Raw genomic sequence first — 18,934 nt, 5'->3', positions numbered from 1 at the left:
AGCTCATTAGGATGATTGAGACACTTAATGAAGAGCACGACCAGAAAGGAAAAAAAAGTCAGCTGCTCTTCCTGTCTCTACGAATTACTAAAATACGTTAAAGAAAAAAATCCTCTACTTTGGGAACAAACAGAACAGACCACAGACAGCACATAAATATAGAAAATATTTATTCATTTAAAAAAAGCTTACACCAGTACAAAAATGCTACATAATATTACTGGGCGGAGAGAAAAAATAAAAAGTAATAAGGCATCTTGCATATACAAAAGTGAAGGGAAAAAAGCACCTTCAGTTATTAAATACATAGAAATGAATATGATACTTGTAATACAGCATAAATTGCATCATCATTACAAGGAGACATTGCCTGTCTGACTGGTGAATTTGTTGTATGCATAATTAGCATCGTAAGTGACAAATGCACAAGCGTTGAAGTGTACAGTTTGGATAGCCAACACCTCTAAGAAACATATCAGTTAATATATTAGCAGTGAATAACTGTCATTAGACCTGTGCAAAAAGCTCCTTAATGCTTTTCATTTCTCTTTAGCACAGGCATCAAGATCCTTGCACACACTGAATTGTGTACGAATACATCAAATTGATATTCGGCAGTGTTACTTAATGGCCAAATATCATTGTGCAAATATGACCAGTTAGTTATTGTCATCTGGATACACCCGAAACCTTTTGAAACACAAGTGCAACGTGTGGACGTTATGTGCAACAGAATAAGAAGAGTGAAATAAATGACTGAACTTAGATAATAGGACAGAACATAGCACAGATTAATGTTTAAGTGCATGCTAAACAAGATGTTACTGATATATAAACTTAGTGCTATGGAAAAGCGGTATAGAATACTAGACCAAATCAGAATTAAGGCAGAATTCAGGATTGACATACTGTAGTAAAGTTTGGAATTAAAAAGCCCTTATTTTGAGTTTACAGGGCCTATAAAACTAACTGCTTGACATCTCATCGCTTTTTTTTTGAGGAAAAAAATGCCACTAATGGTTGTCGTCAGAAAACATACAGTATATGTAGCGTCCATCCCAGCCCAGTGATTTTTACTGCTATTCAGTGCAAATGGACACTCATCACTCATGTTTAGCTTGTAGTCCAACAAATGGTAGTCCTTCTGTAAAGTTTAAAAAAAGTAACATTTTCCTCCTTTTTTCTTCCTCCTTGTTTTTTTTTTGGAATGTTTTCTCCTCTTCCCGTCCACCAGGCGACATTAAACACGGTATATTTGCTGCTGTCATAGCCAGGCCTTGTTCATGCTGGAGTAGCAGTGATCTGCACCAGTGTGCGTAATGCTCAGTCCGTCAGAATCCACGCAGTCAAACACAATGCTTTCCACGTCAACTTCCACATCCTCTGTAACGGAACACAGATCACAGCCATTAGCAGAAGGAAAGATTAGAAATTACAAACTAGGGTTGGGGGATATAATTGGAAAAAACCCAACTCCAAGTAATTTTGTTGCAGTAAGACACGTTGCAGCAGACGCACAAGACTCTTCAATAGTGTAAAATAAAAGTCATTTTGCTAAATAAATGATGAAAGAGCATCACAAGTTAAAAAAAATGTGTCAACTACAAGTTAGGACACCTGGGGAGCTGGTAGGATTCAGTTTTTTACAGAGATGCTTCCTAGTACAAAAGCTCAGGTGAGACCTACCTCTGGCAGAAATGTAAATTCATCAAGTCATAATGTACATGTCCATATATAATATATAAATTCATCATGCCTTGTATATTGTCTTTATTATGTCTTTATTTTTAGCCTTATTGTACTTTGTCTATTTTTGTCATGCCTTATCTGGAACTAGATGGTGTAACATGGAAATCTTACCAGTGAGGGATCAGAAAAGTTTACCTTAAATCTCACTTGCTCTCAGAAAAACTGCTAGCAGGTGTAGTGTAAAAAAAAAAGGATCATCTGCCAGAAACTGGAGCAATATTCAATATTAAAAGCCATATGAAATCAATATATATGGCTGTGAAATAAATTCTGAATAAATAAATAAAAGTAGTCACATATAAATGTATTTATTGAATTATTCCATGTATTTATATATCTCTGACCTCATTTATTTATTCATTATATTTTTTCACAGGAATATTCATTTATGTATTTACATTGTTCCTATGATGAGGTGTAGTTGCTCTTTTCAAGGTTGCACTTTTTTTTTTCTGTTTTATTTCTTTAACTTCATTTAACTTTTATAAAACATCTATTCATTAATAGAATTACTAATTTTGTTGCAAATCGCAATGACAATACAGATATTTTATTCTATGTCTATTCTATTATCTATTTATTTAACAGAAAACAGCATTCCATGGTATGCATTATAACCAGTCATACAGTTGTTCTTTTTTTTCAGTGGTTGAAATAGTTTTAAACCACCAATTCAACTCTTATTATACAGTTTTTCACTTTGCAAATTGTGATTGGGAAACATCCCACTTGGGAATCTTTAACTGCACAAGGCATAGAAAGAGCCTATATTGAATCAGTCCAAATGCTAAAATAATACATTTAGGAAGGAACAGGTATGTACATACATGTTTTAAAACTTCAAATCAGACAAAGCAGCTTTAAGTTGATAATAGACCCAGAAATGTTAGGAGTAACGTACAGCACAAGAACCAACATAACTAGCAACTAATACACTAAATCAGGGCTTGTTTGAAGAACATACTTGAGGAAATACTGCCAGTGATTGAAAAGTACATACATTTAAGAAAGAGCACTAAGATGTGACCCACCTCTGTCGGAGTCGGACCTCTCTGAGGACATAGTGGAGCCCTGGCTGTCGTTCCTCGACCTCTCGGTTCCTCTCTGCAGCTGCTCCAGCCGAACCCTCAGCTCCCTCTGCTCCCAGAGCAGGCGTCCCTTCATCTGCTCGGCGCGTTCGTCCTGCTCCTGCAGCTTCTGAAATGATCCAGCCGAGAGGCAACCAAAGTGAGCAGCAGACCACAGCTCAGACACAGCAGAGACAGCAGCATGACAAGGCGCTACACTGAAAAAAATCCCCCTCTCAAAACAAGAAAAAACTTATTTCAAGGAACTTTTACTTTGAAATAAGTGAAAAAATCTGCCAATAGAACCAGTGAAAATGACTTGGTAAGATTTCTTGAAATAAGATACGATATTTAGAATATTGAGACCTGAAAATTAGCTGGGAAAACTTATTTTAAGCTGTATTTTACCAGGATTGTCAAACTTAGGTGTCTTAAAATAAGCCAGACATGCTTAAAAAAAAATTGCAGTTTTTCACTCAAAAATAGATTTTCGCTTTCATGTAACCTCCTAATTTGAGATGTATTAACCCTCCTGTTGTCTTCATTTACAGGCACCAAAAAATATTGTGTCCTTGTCCGAAAAAAAAATCCAAAAAAATCTGAAAAAATTCCCCAAATTTCTGAAAATTTGCAAAACCTTCAGGAAGAAAATTCCAAGAATTCCTTAAAAATTTCCCTTAAAAGTTATTTAAAAAAAAAAAAATCCCCCAAATTTAGCAAGAAAATTCTTGTAAATATTTGCAAAAAATGAGTAAAAATCTTCAAAAAAAACCTAAAAATATCTAAAGTGATTCCATATATACCAGTAAAACTTCTAATATTTTCTTTAAGAACATTCACAAAAATATCAACCAAAACCCAGCAAAATTCACTGGATTTTGGTTGATTTTTATGTGAATGCTTTTAAGAAACATTGTTAACGTTTCTTTTTTTCCACCAAAAAATGTTCAAAGATTTCCCAAAAATGTTGAAAATGTGGACATCAGAAGTTTCACTGTGAAAATATATTTTTTTCCCACATTTTCAAACTTTAAAACGGGTTAATTTGACCCACAGGACGACACGAGGATTAAACTTATTTTGAGTTTTCTTGTAAAATTCAACTCAAAACAAGATAATTTCAAGATTGTTTGACTTAACAAGATATTTAAGATGCATTGTCTTAAAACAAGTCCCTCTACGTTGCTGAAATGTCTCTTGTTAAGTTTATTTATCTTAAATCAAGTGAGTTGAGACATTTTGACTAAAAATAAGACAAATAGACTTGGTAAGATTTAGAGTTTTTGTAGAAGCTGCATTCTTTGCTGGCAGCTTGAAGGGTTTTGATGCAGAGGTACCACCACACACGGACTTTAACATGGACCTCTGTGAACTAGGCCATTTTGCACTCTGCAATTTATATCTACCATGATATATTCTGTATCTACCTCATTTCCATATTGCACCTACTTTTCATTCATATTTGCACTATGTAAGACATATTTGCACTAGTATTTTACTACAGGGTTTCTGCAGATATCAGCCAGTCAGATTTTATGCTTTTTAATGCCATTTTAATGCTAGACTGTAAAAATTTTAATGCCACGACCGTGAACTCAACAAATTACACAGGTTTGGTTTTTTGTACAAGATGATTTTTATATGAAAACTGTCCCTTTCACTATTTCTGAATCCAGAAACCACCTCTGACCACCAACAGGCTGCAGTCATTCTCTGAATTCCACGTTTTCTAGCCATTTTTGCTGTAATTTGCATTTCCCCATTTCTCAGTTCTCCACTTTCCAAACATGCAGTTTTTGGCAATTGTACCGGACCGGCCGGAACAATTATTGCAATGCTTTGGCATGTTTACGCAGATGCACATATCTAACGAATCGCAGTCTACAATTATATATTATTATTATCAAATATTTTTCTTGAAAACCGCAGAAAGAATTTTTAATGCCACTGAGAATCAAATTTAATGATTTTAATGCCATTTAAGGCCTTAATTTTTGCTCAATCAATTTAATGACAATTAATGCTTTTTAATGCCCTGCAGAAACCCTGTACTAAGCTGTGTTTTTTGTCTTATTTCTCTCTTTTTTATTTTATTCCTATATTACTTGCTCTAGATTTTTTATATATATTTATCCCTATTTCTTTATTACATCATTGTTGCACTGCCTGCTCCTTTGTAATTGCCCCTGGGGACAAATAGAGTTTTCTGAATCTGAATGTGCTCCTACCTTGATGTGGAGCTGGGCTCGTCTCAGCAGGTTGAGTGTGGTGTTCCTCATAGAGTCTGACGACAGAGGAACCTGCTTCTTGAGCTGCTCCAGGCAGTGCTTCAGCTGAGCTCGTCTAGGAAGCACAAAAAACGCACAATAATACAGAATTATTCACTTCAGACAACATTAAAACAGCCTCTTATTTTAATGAAAAAATGTCCATTACCTGTTTTTTTCCAACTCATTGTGGACAGACCTGCAGTTACAGAAAAGACAATTCAGTTAGGGTTGCAAATGATAATTAATTATGCTTTGCAAAGACAGTGTGTGGGAGGTGTTCATGTCTAACAGTGTCAAAACTGAAACTCAGACTGACAGCCACACCCTCTTGTCAGTTGTCTGTTATGTAATATACTCACCTATTGCCACCAGCAGATATCTTCTTGCTCTTCTGTTTGCTTCTCTTATCGGACTGACCTGGACTGAGAGGCTGGACTGAAGCATAGCCATGTTCTGCCTCTGTGCAGGAAACACACCAGACAATAGACTGAGCACAAAGGCAGCAGTGGTAAATAGAAAGTCTAGTCACAGTGTTAAGTGTGAATCCTGGTGCTGTAAATACACATGCACTGCGGTGCGTCTGTGCTGTAAGATGAGATCAGTGTTGCAGGGAAATGACTGGGACACAAACAGTCCTGCTGTCATCAGCTGGACGTTTTGCTTTTGGTTTTTGGCGCCATCAACCCGGCAGCTCTCTGCTGTTATGAAACCCGTTTTGCAGCTTCTCGAGTAAAAACAGCGAACGTTCAGTCTGCGCTGCGAAATGAGTGCATGAATCATGTAGTTAGTGTGTTTTGCAGCCTCCCTTTCATTCAGTGGGGACGGCTCTGCACCGCCCGGATTCGTTTTCAAACGAGCCCAGATTGGCGCCTTTGAGTACAATGATGAGACCGATATGTAGGTCACTGAGTCAAATGGCACAGATCGCCTAAAATAACCACCAATCTCGACGGGATCTCAACTACAGCACAGCCCCGTGTCTGCGCATTATCCCCCGCATGCCCGGCTATCTCCGCTTTATTGTGCATTTTGTTGTTTTAACAATAACCAACCAACTCCCCTCCGGGCTGACAGTTGTCATTAAACACTCACCTCTTTCTCTTCTCTCCAGAAACTCTGCAGCCCGCAGCAGCACCTGAATGTTGCAGACGTTTCCTTCCATCGTTGCTGTTGTTTTGTTAGAATAAGACGAGCGCAGATTGAGCAGCTACTGTGGCAGGAGCGTCGGCAGCCTGGAGTGGATGGAGCTGGGTCTGTGCTACGTCCTCAATCCACGGAGCCCCACAACACCGGTGCCGCATTCAGGTGCCCCGCGTAAGCTCGGACATCTCAGCAGCCTTCATAAGAAACACTTTCTAACAGGCGAAGTGCCCAGAATGTTATCTGCAAACATCTGTACCAGCGAGCTAATGATGGAATGCTGTTTTATCTAGTATTGCATGAATAACACAGTCCAATGAATATGGTTCTGAAATAAATACCCAAAATAAATAAATGAGGCTTTTAAAGTAAATAAAACTAGTCAAACATAAAACTACACACTATTACATTTATTTATACATCTCTTACCTTATTTAGTCATGTCAGGATTCATTTTCTTTATTTCTCAGGAATATTCATTCATTTATGTATTTATATTGTTTCCCTGATACTTCGTTATCAGTCTATTTGGGGTTGTACTGTTTTTTATGCATCTTTTACTGTTTAGTCTAATGTTTTGTGTATTTTAATGTTTTGTACAGCACTTTGTAACCCCATTTTCAAAAGGTGCAACAGAAATGTAGTTTATCATTGTTCTGTACTAAATCATCACTAGTAATGCAATTTTCCATTTTGCAAAAAATGACTGTAGCCCCTACATTGTGACTGAAATGTTTTTAGTGCATCAAAATGACTTGAATTAAATCATGAGGGTTACAATTTTTGCTAAATTGCTAATGATCATTTCTTTATTTTATATACAAAAAACATTCAGACGTCAATAATTACATGTTAATTACATCCCAAACAGGGATATTAGACTTCCCAAACACAGAGGGCCTAAACATCATAATACAGTATTGCCTGTTATCATAAATGCAATGCCTATTCTACATTATGATCAGCAAACATTTTTTAGTCATGCTTATTCAGTTACAAGAAATGTTAAAGTTTAAAGAAGACATCCCTTTGCTGTTATCATTAATATGAAGTTTTCATATTTGTGCTTTATGACTGTTCGATCCAGATAAATGCAGCTTTTTATAATTAGAAACTGGGAAATACAGTTTTAACACGATTGGTGTGCAATCACTTTTTGGCAGATGATCACTTTTTGGCCCAACACCTGTTATAACTACAAATAGCTATTTAATATATTGCCATCTGTTAGCTGGTAAACAATAGTATTCATGTATTCTCCCTACTGCTTAAATGCTGCATCTAATAGTATACTATTTGATTTAAAAATGCATATAATACGGTTATGACACATAAACGACTACTATTACTCAGCACACTGCCATAAACACTATTAAAGCTACATGGTGTCAAAAAGTATAGCATTAGCGTTAGTATTTCGTTTTCCCTGTCCGTTAAGGGCTACAAGTTTAATATTTCCGAAAGTATGTGAAGGCGTCAGAGACAACGCAAATCGAAGAACCTCCGACTCCTCTCCTCATGAACCCCAACACACATTATTTTTATTTTATAGCAGTGCTCACAAGATGGCCATTCATATAAAGTTATAATATTACTTATTGGACGTGTCATGGTCACACCTAAATGTGATTTACCTGACTCTGCTGCTCTTCGACGTCTGGAAAACCTGCACCTTCACCTCAACTCAAGCTTTCACTGCACCTTTTTTTTAAAAAAAAAATATCTAGAGTAGTATATTTTAAGTACAGAAGTCATGTTATTATTGTATAGTATATAATTACATGTTCAGTTAATATTCCCTCATGCTACGGCAATTGTTTGAGAAGCTGGTGTGAGACCCGGTTTAAAGTTTGAAAATGTGGGAAAAAATATATATATTTTCACAGTGAAACTTCTGATGTCCACATTTTCAACATTTTTGGGAAATCTTTGAACATTTTTTGTGGGAAAAAAAGAAATGTTAAAAATATTTCTTAAGAACATTCACATAAAAATCGACCAAAATCCAGCGAAATTCGCTGGATTTTGGTCGATTTTTATGTGAATGTTCTTAAAGAAAATATTAGAAGTTTTACTGATATATATGTAATCACTTTAGATATTTTTAGGATTTTTTGGAAGATTTTTACTCATTTTTTGAAAACATTTACAAGAATTTTCTTGCCAAATTTGGGGGATTTAAATAAAAAAACTAAAACCTTTAATGAAAACTTTTAAGGAATTATTGGAATTTTCTTCCTGAAGGTTTTGCAAATTTTTTCAGACAAGGAAACAATATTTTTTGGTGCTTGCAAATGAAGACAACAGGAGAGTTAAATGAGCTTTTCTCACACCGGAGAAGTGAGAGGGGAGGACTGCCCTCACTAAACATGGCGGCGTGTGGCTTCACCGCCACAGTGCGCCTACAGCTATGTTCTCCGTACGGGAGTGAAGCCTCCTTGCCAGCAGTATCTTTGACCTTTGAACTCCTGAGTGTGCCAGTGCTCCGCCATATTGACTGTTGTCTTGACTGGAGGAGATAGAGAACATTTTGAGGTCCGAGAAGAAACGAAAGTGTGCTCTTAAAATCATCGAAACTGGTGCAAACTTGGCCAAAGCGTATTATAAACTCCGTCGTAATGGCAAGGAAAAAAAGCAAGCAGCAGGGGATCGCCCAGAAGGAGCTTCTGCCTGGACAGCAGACCGTACCGAAGAGCCCAGTCTCTCCCGGCGATGCAGCTGGCGGTGGCGGCGGAGATGCTGGGCTGGATCGGCTGGCCGCCACCAGGGCGAATCAGGTAGCTAGCAGCAAGCCAATCGCTGCCTTTAAAATGGGCTAGCTAGCCGCTGTGCTAGCTCTGCTAATCCAAGCATCCTCCATTGTGCTTTTATTTATTGCAGCTAAACCATGCAGAGGTGAAGTTATGTGCATCCGCTGATTGGTGCGAAGCGATTGTAGTTTTAATGTAGTAGTCGTGGATGTGGAGCTTTACGTCGTTTGATGTGTAATTAAATAAATAATGAGCTCAACTTAGCGAGCAGAATCGTGCCCCATAACAGGCGGCTTTCAGGCAGTGGTGGCTAACATTGCAGTTCATCTCCCCCACCGGACAGGTGACATTGTGCCTCGGACAGGTCGTCCCATTTCCAGCGTTTCCAACTCTTCATCCGCCCAGCTAACGTTAGCCAGGGGGCTAGCCGGGCTATCTTCTTCAGCTAGCGTGCTGCAAACGTGCTTGCTGCCTACACTTGGTCGCATCCATAGGAACCACTCAGACAGCAGCGGCTAACCCTACTAGCAGCTAATCAGCTAGTTAGGTAGCTCAAATGGATAACGGGCTAATAACTGTAAGACGTGGTTTGTATTATTCGACTGTGTCACATTGCTGCCATTTTTAGCCGTACTGTACTCTTATATGGCAGAATAGCAAGAGCTAATGTCAAAAAGTTTCCGTGCAAGCTGTTAACTTGTCAGCTAATGATGCTTAGCTAAATCGGAGGCAGTAAGGTTAGCCATCTATGTTGAGGGTAACCAAACGGCTGCAGACTTGTCTTCTCAACAGCCACTTACGACCTGAATGACAGGTGCTTGAACGAACTGATTCCTCTATCTATCTATCTATCTATCTATCTATCTATCTATCTATCTATCTATCTATCTATCTATCTATCTATCTATCTATCTGTTTTTGTCACAGCCCTGCGAAATTTTACTGTTCTGAACGCTGTAGGTTTAAATTTTTACTTAAACTGTAAGGCACATGTGTTCATCCATCCTTAGAAACGGACAATTTTCAATTGCACACTGCTTTGCATCACTTTTATATTAGATTTAGCAAAGTAAACATTGTAAACGGTCTATAGGAACACACATAATGATTAGTAGATGACAGCTGGAAGTACCTTGATAATTTCTGGATTACATTCATCATATGTTTATGTTCGATGTTGTTCTTCTGTGCATACAATGTATTTTGTATGTCTGTCCGTCCTGGAAGAGGGTTCAACCCCTAATTGACCTTCCCCAAGTTTTTCTTCTGTCTCATTCTGCTACAGGGAATTGTTCGTTGTTGTTTTGTTTTTTTAATTGGTGCTAATGGGATATATAAACAAAATAGGCTTGACTTGAGTCAAAAATCACCTGTTTGACAGGCTTCTGTATGCAGTAGCCAGTTTTAATCATTTCCAGGAAATATTCTGAGACATCTAACTACCTAGACCTTTGTTTTAACATGAGTGTTAATTACCCCCCAAAATGATGTGCTATAGATCCCAGTTTACATGGCAATTAGTCTCACACTGAACCCCTCTCTGCTCTCTCTCTACTTAGCCCATGCACACATGCTGCCTTCTGTGCCATCGTGAATTTAAGGACTGGGGAGCAAGCTCTGTGAATGGACTTCCTGCGGGCCATGGGACGAAGCTGGCCGACGCTGTGCCTGCACTCTCCCAGGCCTTATTGCGGGAGGTGCCAGGGCGTAAGCTTGCTGACGCCGTTCCCTCGCTGTCTCAGTCGCTGCTGGGAGAGGTGCCTCTGTGGATCTGTCAGAGCTGCTGCAAGAGTGTGGAAGAGGAGGAGAGGCGGAGCACACAGGAGCAGCCAACACCGGTAAATAAAGAGGGACTGATTTGGGTCAGATATCTGGATCCTTTTCACAACTTCTGTTTACTATTTAGTTAAACTGTGTTTGCTGCTGAGGCTCTGTCAGCTTTAGTCATCATATAGAGCTTTGCATTTGTATTTGCTTGCTTACTACATAAATCTATTTCTCTAAATGTCACCTCAGACATAAAAACTGTAAATATATATTCTAGTTTTTGTCAAGCAAAATCATTGCTTACTTTTACTTTCTTAGTTGTTTCATATAAATTAGGGCAGATTTTGAAGACGTACTCTATCATCGCGCTTAAAGTAGACTGCAGACAAATATGGCGTTCATGATGTTTTGTGGATATTTGGTTCAAATGTTAAAAATATTAAAAACAGTAAAGAGAGTAGAAATGCTGAACAATGCCCTGTAGTGATTTTTAATACATGTGTTTTTTTTTAGATTTATGATAAATTACTGCATCTCTAAGATGTTTTCCCTTGTCCTATAACACTCCAGTTGTGCTACTGCTGCTGGAATGTAAGCCTGTGCAGACTACCGGATGAGTAACTAATTGGATGTTGTGGATTTTTTATTTATTTATTTATTTATTTTTTGGCTTTTTTTTTTTCTCTTAAAATTCAGGTGCCATTGTCACACTCTTCCTCCTGTAAGTCTCAGAGCTGTGGGAACGGTTACCCGGAGCAAAGTACTGTGGATTGGGACCCGAGTTCCTTCCTGTCAGCCCACAAACTGTCAGGTCTCTGGAACTCAGCCCACACCAACGGAGGGGAACACTGCAACCACAACACTTCTTCACACACACAACAAGGTCTGTCAACATGCTGTAAAACAAAATATTTTAAATGACTGTGGCAGTAATCGCTGAAAACATCACAAACCTTAGTTTTATTTTACGCTGTGTTGCGGATTTAATTGTTGTTTAATGAACACTGCAATGAACATTTTTGTTAGAATCAGCCCCCCAGCTGACTTGTTAGCTTTCATATTTAGCAATAGATGTGTGAGCTTAGACTGCTGCATCTCAGAAGAAGAAGGATGAATCTTGTAAAAAATTAGAATTTTCTTTCTGAGGGTCTTAGAGCTCAGTAATATGGAAGATGGAATAATGTTTAGAGATGAGAATTTTCAATGAGGGTCACCATTTTATCAACAAAACAACTGTGGATTTCTTTTTGATCTAAAGCAATTTTTAATTGGAGAACACTTACAGCGTTTTTTTTTTTTTGTTTTTTTTTTTTATCAATGGCAAGCGAGAGGTTGCAGAAAAGCAGAAGCAATTTTCTGCCTGAACTTCTAAAGCAATACTAAAAATTTCCATGGACCTAATTCAGTCGTTGTATTGCAACATGTCAATCAATTCTACCAAATTATTTAGAGCCACAGAAACTATAGCACTAAGCATGTATTGCATGTGTTAATCTGAGATAATATATCTTTCATAGGTGTGATGCAGAGTACTTGCATGCGTTGTGATTCTTGAACTGTAGGAACTGTAAATTAGTGTTTTTGTTACACCTGTTTACCCACACAACTGCACAGTACAGCTGACAAGCATTTTAACACCATGAACTGGACTGTAATATGTGAGTAACAAAGGTGCCATGTATGATTTACACGCAAGTCCCTGTATATTGAGGACAACAGAAAACTTTAACAAACTCTGTCTTTTTCCCTGTAGTAAAAAAAATCTAGTTGATACAACCTAAATGTAAAGAAGCAGTGGAAGGGAATCTCAGCTGTGCAGTATACAAGCTGTGTCAGGCAAAGACAAACATATTTTTGGAGGACCACTAACATGCAAAATCACAGCACATCACAAGTATTAAAGCTTCTATATACTCTAGAAAAGATTAAAAAAAAAGGCATCACTCATGTCTTTTACAACATATGATTGTGGTAACACTTTTTAAAAGAGCTATATCTGTACCTTATCATTGATAAATAAAAACAGAAGCTAATTTCATTACTAATTTAGAATAAGAAGAACTTGTGATGTATCAGCACCATGTTTTTTCAGCTCCTGCAACATCACAGATAAGACATGAACAAAAAATTGTATTAAGTCTGCCTTCCTAATCAATTATTTATTAGTTTGTCCTTTAACTTGGTGTTATAGTATTGTAATACAAAGTAAGTCAGACACCCTACCTAGCTATGACATTATCTAACAATAACAACTTAAGGATGTACAGAGAAGAAATGAATGTGAAAGTGAGACATGATTGTCTTCTACCTCCAGAAGACAGGTGTTTGCAAAATGTGCAGCGAAGCAGACAGCTGTGATGACTTTGCCTTTGTCTTTTTCCTCCCTGTTTCTTGACTCTAATCGAACCACATTGTAGAATTTACCTGATTTGTAACTGGGGTTTTGTTTTTAGTTTCGCCAATATTCAAACTGGCTAATTTTGCAAAATTGAATTTAAAGAAGAGTAAGTGAAATGATGCATGGGTGCACTGTGAAGGCATCAGTGCCCATCTTTAGTATGCAAAGTTGCATTTAAAATGACACATTTTGCTTGAATTAATTTACCAAGGAAAAAAACGGAAAGGTGGCTAGTGATTATGTTAGAAGTAATATCAAATAAATGTTGGTCTCAAGGTGGATATGAACTGAGCTAATTACAGCTAATTTTTAAGTAGGCATTGAGTTACAATGACTTGCATCAACTTCTGCTGGCAAGAGTGTGTGATAGCCAGTATGGGGTACAATTACTTTTACCCAACAGGAAACAGAGTACGGTAAACAATTCATATGTTATAGTGCTCCTTTCTCAGTTTTTATTTTGATTAGCAGAACAGAGTGTTATCCTTCGTGGTTAAAATATATAATCCAACGGTGCTTTCTTTCTCGTAGCAGTAATACACTAGAAGGCCACTTACAGTGTGCATCCTGCAGTTCTCTGGATCCACACCAACGTTTTATGGACTCTTCCTGTATCTTTGCTTGATTTCACCATCACGGTTCATAAAATAAAGCTTGGTAGCTTTTGTGTAATCTTGCAGACAAACGGAGAAACTAATGGCACTGATTGCATGCTTTGGCAGAGGAATGATCACTGTCCATTAGCTAAACACGCCTAAACATGCCCCCAATAAAGAAAGAAATCGTTTTATAAAACATAGACAGTCCAGAAAGTGAGTGTTGAATTCCCAAAGTCTCAAGATCTGGAAATTGTTTCAGTAAAAACTATTTATTCAAGCTTTCAAACTCTCTGAGACATGATAGTTGTTTGTGGTGTGGACACCAAAGACCACACCTGTTAGCTTTTATATTTTTAACACAAAGTGCCAAATAAACAAAACAACGACTACTGTGTCAAACTCAAATCAACCAAAATTTAGTGTGGAAAACAAGGCTGCAATCTAACAACTGTCAAAATGCATTAAAATTACAACCACTTCCCTTTTAAGTGTCTTAAACATGTTTTTCTTGTGCAGGTGTAACAGCAGGATCAGCCTGTCATGAGAAAAGAGGACTTCATGAAGCTCCCGGGAAATCTGCTAAAACGTCAGGGACCAAAGTCTGTCCCTACAGTCACCCGTCATCCCACAATTCCAGTGGATCTTCTGCTGGGAACCCCCTGTCTACCTCAGCAGACCTTTGTAAGACCACTCCCAAGCACTTCAAGACCGTGTGTCGTCGACCAACGCCGCCAGGTAATTCCTTTTTTTCGTCCCTTGAGCCTCAGTAGCATTTTGTTTAACTTAGTAGAGAATCTGACTTAAAAAAAGAATGTTCTTTGAAAATCTTCAGAATTTATGCATGGAAAAGAAGTAAGAAATAATTATGTATCTGACTAATTTTCTTGAACAGTGTAACTATTACTTATTTTCAACTTGATTTTCAGTTACTTTATAATTTTTTGTAAAAGAGTCCTTTTACTTTAGCACAAAAGGCCCGAAAGAAATATTAGACAAACAAAACGTTTGTTAGTCTGGAGAAAAATGGATAATTTTAGCTTACAGTTAGGACATTAGTGGTAATTACACTAGAAATAATTACACTCTGGAATAGCAATAATCTGTATGGACACAGATAAGATGAAATCTCATGACTCAAAGTGCAGAACTGAATATAAACTGATGCACTTTCTCAAAAAATGATTCAGCATGTGTGATCTACGAGTCATTTTTATTGATGGTTTTCATTGTCCAGGTGAAGCCTTCCATCCCAGCGACCACCATCAACACACAGACCTGTCGGTACCCCCCAACAGTCCCACCGGCCTGTCATCCCAGCATTCCTCTCTCCTCCCTCCAAAGCCGAACTCTGGCCAGCATGGCCATGTAACCTCCTCCTGTGGCACTGGTGTGGCAGCCCACGCTCCCTTCTCCCCGCTGGTACCAAACCTCCACGGTCCTACAGCCAAAATCAATTCTCCAAGTCCAGATAGCCCAACATCTGTCCACAAGCCCAGTCCATGCAAAAACTCCCACATTCCTGCTGTGAACGCACAACACAGCAAACTGGGCACATCTATCATGGGCTGTAACCACTCATGTAATGGGCACAGTCCGGGAACAGTGGCCAACTCGAATGTAGGCCACTTAACAGCTGGGGCCTGCAGGTTAGTGTTATTATCACAACGTTGCTTTTCTTGAATATGCAAAACTGAGAAATTGCTTCTGTAGCTGTGCTGCCTTAGAATACAAATGCATTCTGAGGGCCTCAAATAAATACTTTCTTTTTTGTAGGGATCAAGCATGTAAGGGGCACAAAGTGACGAATGGGACATTGTGTCACCCTTCGTCTGAGCTGGAGGAGGGGGAGGATGAGGACAGCAGCTCTGAGAGGAGCTCCTGCGCCTCCTCTTCCACCAACCAGAAGGACGGGAAGTACTGCGATTGCTGCTACTGCGAGTTCTTTGGACACAATGCGGTACTTTAGCTCTTTTTAAGTAGTAATGCCATTTCCTGTGACGTACTTGTTAAACATTTTCTAAAAGCTGATGTGGTAAAAAGCTACTAATTTTGCTATGTATTGTTTGGTCACAGCCTCCAGCTGCACCAACTAGCCGAAACTACGCTGAGATCCGAGAGAAGCTTCGCTCACGTCTGACCCGGCGTAAAGAAGAGCTGCCTCAGCGTCAAGATTCAGAACTGACAGTGGCGGGTGCCATTGACAACCGGGACGTGGACGAGCTGCTAGACTTCATAAACAGTTCTGAGCCCAAACCTGTCAACAGTGCCAAGGCTGCCAAAAGGGCTCGACACAAGCAAAAGAAGAAGGTGTGGCAACTGTACAAAGCACTTGTGTGTGTGTGTGTGTGTGTGTGTGTGTGTGTGTGTGTGTGTGTGTGTGTGTGTGTGTGTGTGTGTGTGTGTGTGTGTGTGTGTGTGTGTTGGGGGGGTTGTTTTGTTTTAAAAATTGATTACATAATATATTAGGTCTTGGAGATTTTATTTAATATGGTACAGAGAAATATCTATAGTTTCTTCAAACCCCCTCTTAACTTTGCATTTTACAGAGGAAGCTGTCTTTATCTAATGGTAGATGTTGCAAGCAGTTCAACAATAACTAAACACAGCAGCCAAATTCAGTCAAAAGCAGCAGCAGGAGGAAATTAGAAACACTAACAATGGATTAGATGCATGCATCGATTTCTGTGAATCCCTTGTGGGCTGGAAGGCATTTTGAATTCTGTGTAGGAGGAATGGTGGACTCTGTCCCTAATGAAAAATACATTACAAAGAGGGAAAACAAAAATGTAAATTTATTGAATGCCTGTTGCTAAGAAATGCCTGTTATACAAGGTTTGATTTCTTGTCTTGAGAAAAAATTTAAATCAGAGACTAAATGATAAAATATCACACTAAAACCAACTTTTGGTACTTTTTGATAGTCGGGGCTACAGAAATGTTTTCGTATCAACATGCTTTCATAATATAGAATATAGCCTTATATATGGGTCAATACAGCCCTACCGATATATTATCTAAATAATGTTACACTTTGTGGGTTTACCTATCATCACTGTCATACCTGTACTATGTCTGTTCTAGGAAAAAGCTCAACAGGGCACCATGGGCGCTGCAGGCAGTGACCCTCACTCCAATCCATCTGAGCCTGTGGACGAGCCCATCCCTGACGGTTCTGAAGCCAGTCGGTTGCTGGACTGGCCTCAGCTGGAACTCGAACGCGTTAACAGTTTTCTCACAAGTCGGCTAGAGGAAATTAAGAACACCATCAAAGACTCAATCCGGGCCTCATTTAGCATGTACGACCTCAATCTGGATGTCAATGACTTCCCAAAGAAGGCAGCCACATTGGAGGGAAACCATTTACTGTCCCATCTCAATGGTTCCTCTGACTTGCAGCAGATAGACCTTGACCTCTCTCCTCTTTCACTGGGAACCTTTAAAAGCCACCTGGACCTGGTTAACGGATGGGAGGACACAACTGTCGTCTCATCCCCAAACACAACCACCACCACCGTGTCAGCAGTAAGTGCTGCTTCAAAGGACATCCAGCGGTTGCACACTACCCCCAGTCTGTCCAAGCTCATAAGAGTTCGCTCCCCAGAAAGATGCACTTCCGTCGGGTCTGACAACTTACCACAGGTGCCAGCCCAAGCAACGGCTAAATTGAAAGAGGACACCCCAGATCCCAGGAACGCAACAGTCGGAAATGGCGGTGCAAAATCAAAGAAAAACAAAAAGCAGCAGCAAAAACAGGAGCAGTCTGTGTCGGAGCAGAATTCCAACAAACCAACCAAAGCTGCATCTGGGAATGAAGCACAGAAAGCCAGTGAGTCTAAAGAAACAGCAACTAATGGCTCAAAGTCTGGGAACAAACAGCCTCAGCACTCTGCAGACAACCAGAGAAATGGGCCTAAGAAAGCTGAGGAGAGCAGATCATCCAAACATGCAACAAATGGGGCAAATGGTGGCCCCTTGAGTGCACAAAGGGGAAAAGGTGACACAGACACACGAGGACGATCGGAGCAGGATTCAGAAAGCAAAGCTCACCCCACCATTCCAGCAAATGGGCAGCAACAGCAGCAATCCAAGGGGAAAAATAAGAAGAATAAGAACAAGGGTGAAAAATCCAGCAGTGCTATTGGTATGTGAGACAGTCTGTATTTACAGCACTGTGTGCATAATCATTATTATTTCTAAATTTTTCATTTGTCCATCTCATTGTAATCTTTATTTTCATTCCTTAGATGATGTATTTCTCCCTAAAGATGTGGATCCAACAGAGATGGATGAGATTGATCGGGAAGTGGAATACTTCAAAAGGTAAGCTCAACACTGCAGTGTATTTAACCAGCTTTGGTCTGAACAGTAAGATTAACTACTTCACTGACACTGGCATTTTTTTACTCTTCTTTTGTTCTTCTTTGTTCCCTGTAGATTTTGCCTCGATTCTGCGAAGCAAACTCGCCAGAAAGTAGCAGTGAATTGGTCCAACTTCAGCCTCAAAAAAGTTCCTTCCAATGCAGCTCAATAACTTGGACGAGTGCCAGAGAAAAAACTTCACACCACAAACTCTTTCAGTAGAGCCCTATTTGGCCTGAGGCCTTCTCTCATTCCCAGTTTTCTTCTCTTCCTTACTAAGCCAAGGGACTCTGGTCCAAAACATACTGTCCATTCAGAAGACTGAAACAGAACTTGTGGCTAACAAGCCCGGGTTCATTCTCAAGGCCAACTCTACCCTTTGCTATTATTGCAATGTTCACTAAATGAGAGATGCAAAAATGGAAAAAAGTCTGTTGAATCAACTGCATCCATGTGCTTACGTATGTAGTATGTAAACAATTACCTTACATGAAATAAATGTTTTTATCACAAATCTGAGACATTTTAACGTTGAATTCCAGTCAATTCAATTTAGTGCTCATCTTCCCTTATATTGTGCTTTGCTAGTTTCTGACCTACCAAACCAGCCTCAGTAGAGACTGCTACCTTACACTGTACGCACTGAACGAGCACAAGACAATATTTTGACCTGTTTTAAGAAAAAAAAACACATGCATCCTCTTCTGCAGAGAGCAATAGTGACAACAATTGATTTTACTCACTACTAGCCTGCAGTGCATCTGGTGGTAGTTCATAGTTTTGAATTGGAATATTTGTCTCAAATTCCAATGGTTGTTTAGGAACCTATGATTTT

General features: G+C 39.0%; 2 protein-coding genes across 2 annotated transcripts; one reads left to right on the top strand and one right to left on the bottom strand.

Annotated features, from left to right (window-relative positions):
• Window positions 1–153: 153 nt before the first annotated feature.
• On the bottom strand, window positions 154–6,362 carry mxd3 (MAX dimerization protein 3). The gene is made up of 6 exons (XM_023285735.3): window positions 6,179–6,362; window positions 5,446–5,545; window positions 5,253–5,282; window positions 5,045–5,159; window positions 2,781–2,946; window positions 154–1,383 (listed from the first exon to the last, which is right to left on the bottom strand). The coding sequence occupies exons 1-6, from the start codon at window positions 6,246–6,248 to the stop codon at window positions 1,265–1,267; spliced, it is 600 nt and encodes a 199-aa protein (XP_023141503.1). The 5' UTR covers window positions 6,249–6,362; the 3' UTR covers window positions 154–1,264.
• Window positions 6,363–8,718: 2,356 nt separating this feature from the next.
• On the top strand, window positions 8,719–18,618 carry fam193b (family with sequence similarity 193 member B). The gene is made up of 10 exons (XM_023285725.3): window positions 8,719–9,003; window positions 10,536–10,814; window positions 11,440–11,626; window positions 14,257–14,475; window positions 14,975–15,386; window positions 15,514–15,697; window positions 15,814–16,047; window positions 16,822–17,881; window positions 17,985–18,060; window positions 18,175–18,618. Exons 1-10 carry the CDS (start codon window positions 8,845–8,847, stop codon window positions 18,269–18,271), a joined length of 2,907 nt encoding a protein of 968 aa, XP_023141493.1. The 5' UTR covers window positions 8,719–8,844; the 3' UTR covers window positions 18,272–18,618.
• The last annotated feature ends 316 nt before the right edge of the window (window positions 18,619–18,934 follow it).

The sequence above is a fragment of the Amphiprion ocellaris genome, chromosome 13, assembly GCF_022539595.1.
Source record: "Amphiprion ocellaris isolate individual 3 ecotype Okinawa chromosome 13, ASM2253959v1, whole genome shotgun sequence".
Classification (NCBI taxonomy): domain Eukaryota; kingdom Metazoa; phylum Chordata; class Actinopteri; family Pomacentridae; genus Amphiprion; species Amphiprion ocellaris.
The sequence above is the reverse complement of the archived record's forward strand: the minus strand, read 5'-3'. Positions and strand labels throughout refer to the sequence as shown.

Excerpts from the sequence above, each read along its gene's own strand:
- fam193b (XM_023285725.3), top strand. The coding sequence starts at position 8,845 with ATGGCAAGGAAAAAAAGCAAGCAGCAGGGGATCGCCCAGAAGGAGCTT. Across the intron at positions 9,004-10,535 it reads CCGCCACCAGGGCGAATCAG|CCCATGCACACATGCTGCCT; the intron begins GTAGCTAGCAGC and ends CTCTCTACTTAG. Across the intron at positions 11,627-14,256 it reads TTCTTCACACACACAACAAG|GTGTAACAGCAGGATCAGCC; the intron begins GTCTGTCAACAT and ends TTTCTTGTGCAG.
- mxd3 (XM_023285735.3), bottom strand. The coding sequence starts at position 6,248 with ATGGAAGGAAACGTCTGCAACATTCAGGTGCTGCTGCGGGCTGCAGAG. Across the intron at positions 5,546-6,178 it reads TCTGGAGAGAAGAGAAAGAG|AGGCAGAACATGGCTATGCT; the intron begins GTGAGTGTTTAA and ends TTTCCTGCACAG. Across the intron at positions 2,947-5,044 it reads GAGCCCAGCTCCACATCAAG|AAGCTGCAGGAGCAGGACGA; the intron begins GTAGGAGCACAT and ends GGATCATTTCAG.